The 13,060-nt window shown below is 36.5% G+C and overlaps 1 protein-coding gene across 1 annotated transcript in view; it reads left to right on the top strand.

Annotated features, from left to right (window-relative positions):
- LOC113237930 (mitogen-activated protein kinase kinase kinase 4) overlaps positions 1–13,060 on the top strand; it is a 69,022-nt gene that overhangs the window by 16,787 nt on the left and 39,175 nt on the right. The window contains exon 2 of the mRNA XM_026474648.1: positions 11,163–11,303. Coding sequence (XP_026330433.1) covers positions 11,163–11,303 — 141 coding nt within the window. The remainder of the gene's footprint in view (positions 1–11,162; positions 11,304–13,060) is intronic.

Raw genomic sequence — 13,060 nt, 5'->3', positions numbered from 1 at the left:
TTTAATTGGCTTTCTAATTTTATTTAAGTTTTTATTTTGTATAACAGCCGTTGGTTCTCCTTCAAATAAAATAAAACAAATAAAATAAAATAAAATAAAATAAAGCAGTCTTCTTGGGAGTGACCTTAGATTCTAAACATCAATGGTTTCCACATATATCTTCCCTGGCCAGCAGATAAAGCTCCGCTGCATACGCAGTCCGCAGAATACGTGAGCTTACCGATGTTAGTACTGCTAGACTAGTTTACTTTAGTTAGTTCCATAGTATACTGTCCTACGGGATTCTCATTTGGGCTCTCTAGGCTCTCGGGTTTCTCTCAGAGAAATGTTTAAGGAGATTGGTATCATGACTGTGGCATCACAGTACATTTACTCAAATATTTTATATGCCCGTAAAAATACATATAATTTCAATAAGAAAGAAGATATTCATAATATTAACCACCACGATTTACCACGATTACAGGTACCACGATTTCGTTTAACCAAGGTAAACAACTCTTATATGGGGAACTGTATACATTTTTACAATAAGATTCCGGAGCATATATTAAGTTTATCATTTCCTAAGTTTAAAAACTACATTAAAAATATTTTGATCGAAAAATCATATTACAAAATTGAAGATTACATGTTAGACAAAGATGTATGGAAAGACGCCATGGCTCCAGAGTCCACACAAATTTGGTTCAAAGTGTATTCCACAGCATTTAAGTTTATTTGAAAAGAGCAATCCCTAGAGTTTCTTGCTCGTTCTTCTCAGGGAGGTCAGCGTAGTGAACGAGCAGTAGCTTAAATGTGACGTTTCCAAGTGTAAATTTATTTTACCAATGGAATAAATAATCTTTGACATAATGTGTTATATTTTTAAAGTCGCGTTTGTCGATAACTGTTCGGGGTCAAAATAATAAGTGCGTGTGCTTGATGATGATGGTGCTTGCCAGGGCCATGCTGAAAGGTTGGGGGGGAGGGGGGAGTTCGCTGATCGATCTTCAGCCACGTACTTATTATGAATTTGCAGACGTGTAAACAAATGAATCATGGCTAATGCGACATAATATATTATCGCGTTGATAACGAACAAAACCGCCATCGCGATGTATTTTACCGAGTACACGTTTTCCGGTTCTATCTGTGACTTTGTGACTAATGCGCGCGATTCTGTTGTGCGGTAATTTTTTTGGCAAACAAAAATAGGATGCAGCAGGACAAGAGACAAGCTACAAATATAATTATGACAATGAAAGAATGTCACGGCTGCTATTCCGTGATATTTTGTCGTATGTACGCGAGGATATATAAAGGGTTACTCTAATGATATAAATGATAAAGAATAATCTTCTATGTAAACGTAAGCTGACGTCATCGCTAAAAGATAAAAAATTAAAAATCTCAACAAATTTGAATATTTAATTTATTTAACAAAAAACTGTTAATTGGATTTCGTTTCTTCACACTTGCTTGTAAGCCAAGTTTATAAATATGAATGAACTTTAACGTTATTAAGTCTGTATAACTTTTAGGTTATATTAGTAACTTCCTTGCAAGACATTTTTATTGTTCGTTAGTATGTTTCTTATACAAAATAATTGACTATTCAATCAATTTATTAAAGAAGAAATACATTTATTTTATTGCGTAATAACGTAATTGTAATTCATAGATACGTTAGTACGATTTAAGTTGTTTTATAGTTTCTAAATCTCATGATGATGATTCATCACAGCCCGAGTTGCCCACTACTTACTATCGTCTTCCCGTAGTTTGTGATGTACTTATTTTCACGATGAAGGAACACAGCTTGAGGAAACGCCACTTAGGCGGAGAAGGTACTCTCCTTAGAGAAACCTCTGCCCAGCAGTGGATTGTATACAATTATAAAACAAGACGGAGTAATGAAGCATAATCATTAGACAGATGATGGAGTGCTGAGATAGAAAAGTGACAATGGTTTGTTCATAACAACAGACTTATCGGAACATGCTCGCAAACACCGCAAAAGGTCGACCTGGGAATTGGCGGGCATGGGAATTGGCAACTTGTGTCTCTTGGTAACGGGCTCAGTGACAATGCTCCACTGGTCATTGCGATTTAAAGCTCTTGAGTAACACTGGAACTGTTATGGACAGGCGTGTCGTTTATCACGACTTGACCGTCCAATCGCTTAGCGTCATAAAAAAAAACTATAATAATCGGGCGTTCATACACGCCTACTCTAGGTAGCGAAGTGGGTCCAGCCATAGTCTTTGCTTATCCTAGTATAGTGAAAATGTAAATTTTAAGTCTTCTGTAAATTGTGTCACAACGATGTGTAAAATTCTCACGAAACACAGTGTAATAAGGTTGTACACGTCGTCGTTCATAATAAAGCCACGTCACTCAAATCCTACTGACGTATCTTTGAATTTAAATTATATTATTACGCAATCGGTCATAAATTATTTATACTTAAATAGTAAATTAAGGAGTGTCTTTCCAATTTATAGAACGAGGCCTCAGAGGCGTTAGTAGTTAGTCATAATTTCTGTCACTATTATCATAACTGTTTAAGGGTTGTATTCCAGAACTGTACTCAATGCTCAAGTCAGGATTTGAGCAGACTTGAGTATGATTTCAAGCACTGGAAACACGACCCTAATGGCAAGGACTTGAGTGTGATTTCTAGTGCTTTGAATCATACTCAAGTCCTGACTTGAGTACCTATTGAGTAGAGTTTTAGAATACGACCCTAAGATACAATTTTACTAAACTTTCGAAAGCACAAATTTGCTGAACGTTGTGAATATTTTTTATAGCACTTCTTTTCAGGAATAGTGGCCCAAGCCAGAATAGTTCCTTTTTTTTTTTTAGTTATTGTTGAAATTTGCTCAGAGAATACTAAATTTTGTAGTGAATAAAACGCCGAACTTTTCATTGGTTAAAATAATCACATGACTACCTTGAAACGGTCTTACGATATGTCAATTTTGCGCGGCAAACGGGTAACTGTTTTTTAAACCATCTTCCTAACGAAATGAATACTTTAGAGATGAGCCACTGTACTGGAAAGCCATCGGTACGTGTATTTTTTGATTGATCGATTTATACGTTGCCGGAAAACATTCGACAACCTCGGTGGCCCAAAGTTATGCTCTATGGGTATTGGATGAAGAGAACCCGGATTCGATTTCCGTTAGGACCAATTTAGAAATAAACTTTTCTCAATTGGTTCTGGTCTGCGTGTTCTGCATACCCGGAAGTCTATTCCATCCATTTACTCTAATACTTCTAGTACAAAGAATTCACTATTTTGAGATTAGTAGGCCTACCACAATAATAGGGTGCGACTTGCGCTAGCCATGCAGGGCCCCGATTCAGAACTTTTCGATTTTTTAACCAAATCATTTGATTGGATATCATTCTCGAATCGAAGGGAGCTTTCAGAGTTATTCAGAACATTCGAGTTAAAACGTTCGATTTGGATTCGGATACGATATCGTTATCTAACAGCGTTTACGGAGTTAGTTGGTGAAATAGATTATAAGAAAAATGAAAGTCCTTTTATGTACATTTTTAAGACTTTAAAGGTCTAAAATATAAGAATGCATTAGTCTTGCATTAAAATACATTAATAAAACTGAACAAAATCCAGACTTCATTTAAAATAATAAGAGATTGGCATATTTCATTCTTGCTTTGTAAACAAGTTCGGTAATTTTCATTCGATAACTGTGTTGTGAATAACTTTTGTAGCCTTTGCCGGTCGAGAAGTTCGAGTAATCGTACGGGTGTGACGTCATTTCGGTTCGCTGTCGAATACGACAGTTTGAGGTTCGATTCGGGTGTTGTGAATAAAAATGAAAAGGAGTCGTACGATATCAAATCGAACCAGTCCACAACGGAGTTGTCGTAAGGTTCTGAATCGATCCCCAGGTATTTGATGTTGTCGACAAATGGGTAGACAATTGTCAATGAGGAGTTTAAGGAAAAAAAGTATTTTTTTTATACTTCTTCTTGGGGTGTCATCTCCTATCGGAGATTGGCTGGTCATTGTGGCAATTTGGGTTCGTGAAGTAGCGGCTCGGAACAGTTCTGTGGTACTTATGTTGAACCGCTCTGCAAGATTTTGAAGCCATGTGGTTTTTCAACGACCACGTCTTCTGCGGCCCTATATTTTTCCCTGCAGAATGAATTGCAGTAGAGAATGTTTATCACTCTGCATGATGGGCCCAAAGTACAGCAGCTTCCTCCTTTTTACTGTTTTCAGGAGCTCCAAGCCTTTTTTTTATACGTGAGAGGCAAATGACTCCACTCCACCTTATGTTAAATGGAAAGTTTGTGTAACTCAAACGTTAAGGAACCTAGTGCAGTGTTGACACAATCACTGCCCTAGGCGCCTCCACCCTGCATGCCTACAAGATGCCTCTTCACCCTCGTTTGAAGGACCTCATACTGTAAGACGTCTAACGCAAATTTGCTTGGTATAAGAGGTGTTATCCTTACTATCCGTGTCTGTATCCATCTTTATTTGTTTCCGGAATGGTCGGAATAGAAACTTTGGAACTAAGACGTAACTTCGGTGACGTATGTTATCGTGTACTTATCAAATAATACTTTACGATACAATACTGGAATATTAAATAACATTGTACGATATAATCTCTGTACAGAGCACTAAAAAACCGACCTCGAAAGTACGTGGAATTACATCTATTTGCCAAGTTTTATTGAAATCGATTACCGGAAAGTGCGCATACCTGGATTCATCCCCTAGTTCGCCACTATACGGAACTTGACTCAGGAGATAAAAAAAATCGGTTCTCACAGCTCAAAGTATATTGAGAGAGGAAAACGCCTTGAATTGGAGAATAGCAAAATCAACCATTAAAATAATTGCTCCTTATAATAAAATTTAGGCGCTATTTATAAAAATGACTCTTCATGCGTGGACAGCCCTTGGAGGTGGATGATTTTCTTCAAAATTAAATGGGACCACTGTGGAGGTACCCTTTTTCCAACAAAAAAAAAATCATTAAAAACTGTTCACAAATACCGGAGTTATCGCGTAACATACATAATAAAAAACAGTCGAATTGAGAACCTCCTCCTTTGAAGCCGGTTAAAAATACACCGAATACTTAAATAATAAAAATTGCCACGGAAATTAGGTGGTGAACACTAGTCGGAGAATGATCGCCACTATTCTTTACTTTTACGCCATAAAGTGGATTCTCCTTCTGTCTTAGAAAAGCTTGGCTAATTTGTGCCGGATCGGTATGCAAGCGTGCCGTAGCACGCTGCACGCTCGAAAAGTATTACCCTGCCATTTGCGCACGCGCACCCGACACGCCTGCAACGCACCAGAGCCATCGCAATGCTCAACGAGTTTCCGACTCAGATCCGGGAGGCCGATGTGTTTGTTGACAAGTGGTGTGTCTTTTTAGCGGCCTTGTCGCTTTGTAAATTAAAGATAAGTGTCAATTTTGTAAACTAGTCTGTAGTTATCTCCGTTCTTTCTTTTGTTTACTTTTTAAATACTGTTTGTATCCTGCATGTTGTATTTAAATTTTACTTTGTCTTTAAGACTTGATACTGCCTCAGCTCTATCTATCTGAATCGGTTCTATCGCGCCTCGAGAGGAAAGGACACTGGCTTTATTTCAGAATTATTTTTTTAATATACGAAGTTAAAGCCTTTGAAAATGTATCTTGTATACTATACGTGTTGTATTTAGATCAGATGATATAAAAACATTGGTATATGTCAGGTACCCATTGAAAACGCGGGTTTCTTGTAAAATTTCGAGGTAAGGTTGTGTTATTTTTCTATCGTGACAATTTTTACGAATCGTGTTTTCACACTGTATACTAATCAGTGTATGTCCTTGTTAAGCGATTGATTCAATACTTTGACTGTAATGTGGAATCAACCAAAGCCATTTGAGCTTGTATCTTCTCTAAAGTTAATTTTAAGTCTTGCTGGACGCTTTGGCTTACGCTACAAGTCCACAAGTATGTTTCGTTTATAAATAAATAAATAAAAGACGGAGGGAATACGTGCGCTGGAAGGGTTTTACAGTTTCTATAAATGGAACGAACAATATTATGTTATCTGGCACAGAGACGTACTTGTTTATTAAACCGGTTTATTCTTACACAATAGGCATTTAAATTTTTCATATTGAAATTTATGAAAGACGGACCGCAGTCTGCGTTTTATATTAAATTTCAATGAACGTTAAATTAAATTCTGATTGAAGAAACTTAAGTGACGTGACAGCGGCATGTCGAAGATTTAAATGCAACTTTGTCCTACTAACGATAACACCGTCTCATGTTCAAAGTGCCTCTGTTGTTGTCAATTGTACATTTTTACGCGTTTTAAGGGTATCTACTCTCGTTTACGTCCGAAATCCTTCAATTACTGTCAAATAAGTAATATTGAATCAAATTAAAAAACAATGTCAAGTATGAAGCTTCATTCGTATCGTGCGTCTCTTAATTAGGTCGAGTTTTACTTATTTAATAGTAAATAATTGTTCCGGACGGATGTCAGACAGAGAACGAGAATACAAGGCCAGGTAAAACCGGTTCTCACAGCTCAAAGTATATTGAGAGAGAAAAACGCCTTGAATTGGAGAAATAGCAAAATCAACCATTAAAATAATTGCTCCTGAATTAAAGTTAGGCGCTATTTATAAAAATGAATCTTCATGCGTGAACAGCCGCCCTTAAAGGTGGATGATTTTCTTCAAAATGAAATGGGACCACTATGGAAGTACCCCCTTTCCAACAAAAAAGAATCATGAAAATCGGTTGACAAATACCGGAGTTATCGCGTAACATACATAAAAAAACATGCACTCGAATTGAGAACCTCCTCCTTTTTTCAAGTCGGTTAAAAAGACAATGGACGTTTTTTGGAACAGACGAGTCGTCAGCTGTACAGCACCGCTTGCCACTCTCAGGGCATAGTATTCATTAAGTGTTACAGTAGATTGTTGAGGAACTTCTTGTAAAAGCGGTGCCAGTGTATATTTATATAACTATATGTGATAGTATTTTTCATAAAAAAGTGATTCGAGGGAAAAACACTTGTTCTTGGCTGTCGTCTAAAAGTCACAAATTTATTTTACGGGGTCACATTACACGCTTCAACAATAAGATTTCTGTTGATATTAAAAATACGACGTTTAGAACTATCAGGTATCAAGAAATTTATTCTATAGTATATTGTGTATTAAGGGACAAGAAATTACCAACTAGAGTATTTTAATAAGCAATAAAGACTCTTTAAAGAAGTTTGAAGAAGTTTGTAATTTTGTACCGCCGTGCTATACACATACATGTATTCGTCACATTTGCGAGGATATACATACAATGATGAGCCGGTTGGGGGGCCGGTCAGGGGTTTGTGACCCACCCCCTAACCCACCCCCTAACCCACGCCCTAATTCATCATTGTTAATCAAAAACATTGAAAAGATTGAAAATTGATTAATTGTTAATTGTAGATATACGCGATTAACGATTGATCAATTGCTATTTGCGAGAACCGCAATTAACAAATAATTGTTAATTGCGGTTCTTGCAAGTAACAATTGATCAATCGTTAATTGCTGTTTCGCAATTGACAATTAATTTATTGTCAATCTTTAATTGCCAGAACAATTAAATTTTGCCCAACACTGAGTGCAACTAGGAAATGAAACTATTTTTCCGGATTTAAATCGCGTATATTTGTTAGAACTCTGTTGTAGAACTTGATATACAGTGCAACTAATTTAAAAAAGTCCGTTACCGCCCGAGGGCGTAATGAAAAAGCCACGGCGTAATTTAGGACATTATGGCCGACATTGCCTGCATGTCATGACACTGTTTACGAGCTTTGATGAAAAAGGTTATTACACAGATATTTGCGTGCTTGGGATGACAAAAATCCATGAACATAATCCGTTTAGCTCTTTCAGATTGCTTCCTCAAGTAGGATGTTTTGAAATAAATATTATAAATAGTAAGCCAGATACAGTTGGTACTGGTGTAATTAGAAGCGCATGGGTCTAGTCAGAGTGACGGGCGCAGTGGCAGTGTCAGGTCTTTGAGATTTAACAGCTCTGCATGCACTGAAACTGTATGAGTAGGCGTATTACTTATCACCAGGCGCACTACTTGTTCGTCCTGTCCATCGAGTATATAACCAGAAATAGAGACGAAATAAGGGCCATCCATCCCTGGCAAGTCATCAGGTAAATGGGCCTTATATCACTTTTAAATATCAACTCTCGTTTGCGCTGAAATCACAAATTAGAAAGCTGAAATAGTACAGCGCCAACAACTGACCTGTGTGTACGTCTCCGTATATTCCAAAAATATTCTGTATTTATTGTAATAAATATAATATCTCTAACTATGGGGGGCTGTTCCATTCAGAGGTGTGGGAAAAATAGCAAAACATCTAATTACTAAACAAACAATCACATTTCAGCGATAATTAAACATGTAATTTAGATAGAGAGACGCAGAATAGTTTTCAAACAAATTAAATGACATTTCGTTTCTATTATACACTCGATGGTCCTGTCACTCGGTATCATAAAAATATCTATACACGAAGAGCAAACGTCTAGAGTCCGCCTTACGAATGGTAGCAATGTTTAAACAGTTGGACAATTTTAAGCATAATTTGTGTATAGTATCTGTGGAATAATAATATCTATACATCGAATTTGAATTACGAATTGGGATTTGCTGTAAAATATGTTGCAAGACTCTCTGTAATGAAGCACTAAGATTATTTTATTTATTTATTCAAGAAACCAATAGTCCGTATAAAACAATTGGTGCAATAACGAAAATGTTATAAGGTACACCTTGACTTGCCTTAATTTATAACGCAGTTCAAATCTTTAACCAAACCGCCTCAGCTCCGAATAACAGAGCTAAATGCGGACCGGCTAGAGGATCATCGAAACGGGGTATTAGACCAATAAGGCTTTAATTTTGTGTTTAAATTTTGACAACGAAATAACGAATAAAATATTCACATCCATGAACCTACTGTTATGTTATATACCTGTATATAACATTCTTCAGCAAGATGGGGCTCCGGCTCATAATAGTCGGAGAACAGCGGACTTTCTTAATGAACATTTTTCTTCCTGGATCGGTACTCATGGACAAATTAAATGGCCTCCGAGATCCCCAAATCTAAACCCGTTAGATTTTTTTTTAATGGGGATATGTAAAAGATTTAGTTTACAGGAACCGGTATGAGAGTGTGCAGGAGTTACAAACTGAACTTGACGTATTATTTTAAACATTCACCATGAAAAGATAAATAAATCAACAGGAAGCGAAATTATGAAAAGAGTGAGAATTTGTATACTACACAATGGGGGACATTTTGAACATTTGATAACTTAAATTGATTGATTGTAAGTTGCAATTAAATGTACCTAATTATTTTAATTAAATGTCGATTTCATGGTCTTCCTTTTATTTAACATGTTATGTTATTTAGAAGAAAACAATCCTTATGATTGAGTCTTTCCATCAGTATAATAAAATTACAGGTTTTTTTCACATTTTGCGGGTTCGATTCCCGGTTCAGAGAAGCGATTATTTAAAAATCTTCTAATGCAGTTCGAATTGTTTTTACAATCAAAATGAAGTCTTCTTTCAGTAAAATGTCCTATTAATATATTTAAGGTACTTTCCCTCCATGTGGCATAGCCGTGGGACACCCTGTATATCTGACATGACCGCCTAATAAAGCTATTGCCAACGAAACATTTTCATGACTTCTTACAGTCGACTGTACCTCAGCTCCAATTAAACTGTTTCCCGTACTAATACGGTTCATTTTGCTTAGGTAGAGCGGCAGGGCTTTATTTCGGAATGATTTTTTTTTACAAACAAAATTACAGCCATTTGAAAAATGTATATCGCATAGTATAAGTGTTCTATGTAGTTCAGTTGATATAAAAAAAAATCATTGGTATATGGTATGGCTAGGTAAGTTTGAGTTTTTTTTCTATTGTGAATATTGTTGGGAATCGTGTATTCACACCGTATAGTAGTCAGTGTATCCTCAATTTTACTATATATTTTTGCCAAAGCGATTGATTTTACACTCACTGTTACGCTGAATGAACCAAAACCATTTGAGGTTGTATAGACTCTTAATTGGGAAAATGTTTATAGTCACGACTACTCCTAATGTTGACTATGTAAATAGGATATTAGATATTATAATAATAATATGATAATTATGCCACATAACCACACCATGGTCTCATGGAATTCCCTGTACAATGGATTTGCATCCAGAACCAAATAGAATACCACAAATTGGTCCTGCCTGGGTACCTCATCCATAATGCAAATCACCGGGCCACCGATATCGTCAATCTTCAAGATGAGAGCGAAATTATTACATTTTGAACAGGCTCATGTAGAAGCGAGTAGGATCAATTCAAATTCTGCTTACGACGTGGAGATGCAGTAAACATACGTATGGCGGTCTAGGACATCAAAGAAGGCCTTGAGATCGTATTCACATCTCGCGAATTCCACGAACATATACTCGTAGCTATGGCGTTATTAATAAACCTTGTGCGGCGTCGTCTTCCGATGGACTGCCAAACGTACCTATTTAGAAGAAATTCTCTCGAGATTTTTCAATTGTTTTTCACGTTCCTTTGTTACCGTTTTGTAGTTTCCTAATATTGTTTCTAACGTGATTTGTGACATGGTGGGAACGCGACTAATGCCCTTATAGTTGCTGTAAGTGATTTACTAATTGCACGCGTTGTGTCGTCTTCTTTCTATGTAGATTTGCACGCTTTCTATGTACCTACTAATTTGCTGTCTCTAGCTTTTATTGTTATTATGATTAAAATTTTCTTAAAACTTACTTATTGAATATAATGATTTTTTGCTACCATGATATATCTTTTTTGTGAAAACACTACACTAGTTTGTTATAAATTTATAATGATATTAAGGTCGAATATAAAGACAAAATTCCTTCGATCTGATTGTACTCGAACCAATTTAATTTTTCTTCTGTTCTTTTATTATAGTTACGTAGTTTCTCTTCTGTTGTACCTGACGCAATTAATCTATTCAAAAAGAAGAAACTCTCGTCGTTGTAAACATAAATCGATCAAAAACTCTTTCCAGGGACATTAAAGACGTGGTAATGCGTTACCGGCACTCAGACTATCTTCTGGAGGACGGTGGTGATGGCGCCGAAGCTGACCTTCTCGGGACCACACCTCCCCGGCAGAGGCAGAGAGAGAATTTACAAAAAATTAGAAATAAGTAAGTCGTTAATTCATTATCAACAGTTCAATCGGCAAGAAGAGAATCTTTGAGCTGATAGAATTAGATCTTCAGCGACGGAGTCGGATGGCTTTTCGTGTGACGGCGGCGAACGGCGGTGTGGCATGTACGGCATTGCATATATTTTTAAATTGTGTAAAAAACACCTAATTGTATAAATCAACCTTTGTATTTATTTTCAACATGATTTAGTAGGTTATAACTAATGTTACCAAAAATAATCAACTTAAAAAAGTTTGTAAAAAGCAATCGCGTAACAATAAGTGTTCTTAAAAATTTTTTTTTTATTAATAATAATAATAATAACGCACACACTCAACATAGCCCCGCACTAGGGAAACCCTGTGTCGCGGGTGCCATGGACACACACATAGACAACCACACACATAAACAAATTACACCCAAACTCACGAGAGAAATAAATGTAGGCCATACACATATTTCTCCCGGCCTGGGAATCGAACCCAGGACCTCTGCTTGGCAGTCCGGCATGGTAACCGTTCGGCCACAGAGGCAGTCCAAAAACTAAGAGCGCTTTTGTCCTCCATCTTACCTGTTGGAAAGTGACGACCCACGTAAATAATGCCTGTTCTTATCTTTTTTTAACCGACTTCAGAAAAAGAGGAGGTTCTCAATTCGACTGTATGTTCTTTTTTTTCTTTTTTTTTATGTATGTTACGCGATAACTCCGGTATTTGTGAACCGATTTTCATGATTATTTTTTTTGTTGGAAAGGGGGTACTTCCATAGTGGTCCCATTTCATTTTGAAGAAAATCATCCACCTTTAAGGGTGGCTGTTCACGCATGGAGATTCATTATTATAAATAGCGCCTAACTTTAATTTAGGAGCAATTATTTTAATGGTTGATTATGCTATTTCTCCAATTCAAGGCGTTTTTCTCTCAATATACTTTGAGTAGTGATTTTTATTATCTCCAGTGTAAAGTTCTGTAAAGTGGCGAACTAGGGGATAATTCAATAAAACTTAGCAAATAGACGTAATTTCACGTACTTTTGAGGCCGGTTTTTTTAGTACTCTGTACTGAGATTATATCTCTAGATATACAAAACGAATATCACTAATCGCATTTTCTCGGATTCGGATGCAGCGTGCGAACGCGCTAAGTTTGAAGAGCGTTTATTTGTATGTTTATTTTTATGTACAAGTGATTATGTTATAGTCAGGCAGTATCAAAAGCTACGCATATAATTAAAAAAAGAATTACATCTTAGTTTTCTAAATAGGCGGTTCATAGATTACGTTTTACCATTATATAAGATATATTTAACTGAGCACTGTAGGTCATTTATTCTCTATTGGAAACAAGGTGAACTCCTCATAACAGAAAGGACCTTTCAATTAGGTTAGTTTTTGCCCCGCTTTCATTTGATCCATTAAGAGCCAGTATAACACGCTAAGCAAAATGAATATATCGGGCTCACATGCCAATATCATGAAAATGATGATTATTGTAGCTTGCTTCGTACAGTATCATTCATCTATAGTAATGCATCTTACGCATTCTACTATTAGAATTAAATTTTTATTCATCGATTACTTATTAATTTTAATAAAGAAGCTGATAATTCATTGAAGTAAAACTCCGCCACGCCGATTTTACGCCGGTCAAGTTCATTGACGACGCCGGCCGGGTGGAAAAATTGCCTGCGGTGGCGCGGCGCACATATTTAGTTACAAAGAATCCGCAGTAGACAGGGCAGTAATCTGTGCTTT

This window comes from Hyposmocoma kahamanoa, unplaced genomic scaffold (genome assembly GCF_003589595.1).
Source record: "Hyposmocoma kahamanoa isolate Upper Pololo Valley unplaced genomic scaffold, ASM358959v1 94, whole genome shotgun sequence".
NCBI lineage: Eukaryota > Metazoa > Arthropoda > Insecta > Lepidoptera > Cosmopterigidae > Hyposmocoma > Hyposmocoma kahamanoa.
The sequence above is the reverse complement of the archived record's forward strand: the minus strand, read 5'-3'. Positions and strand labels throughout refer to the sequence as shown.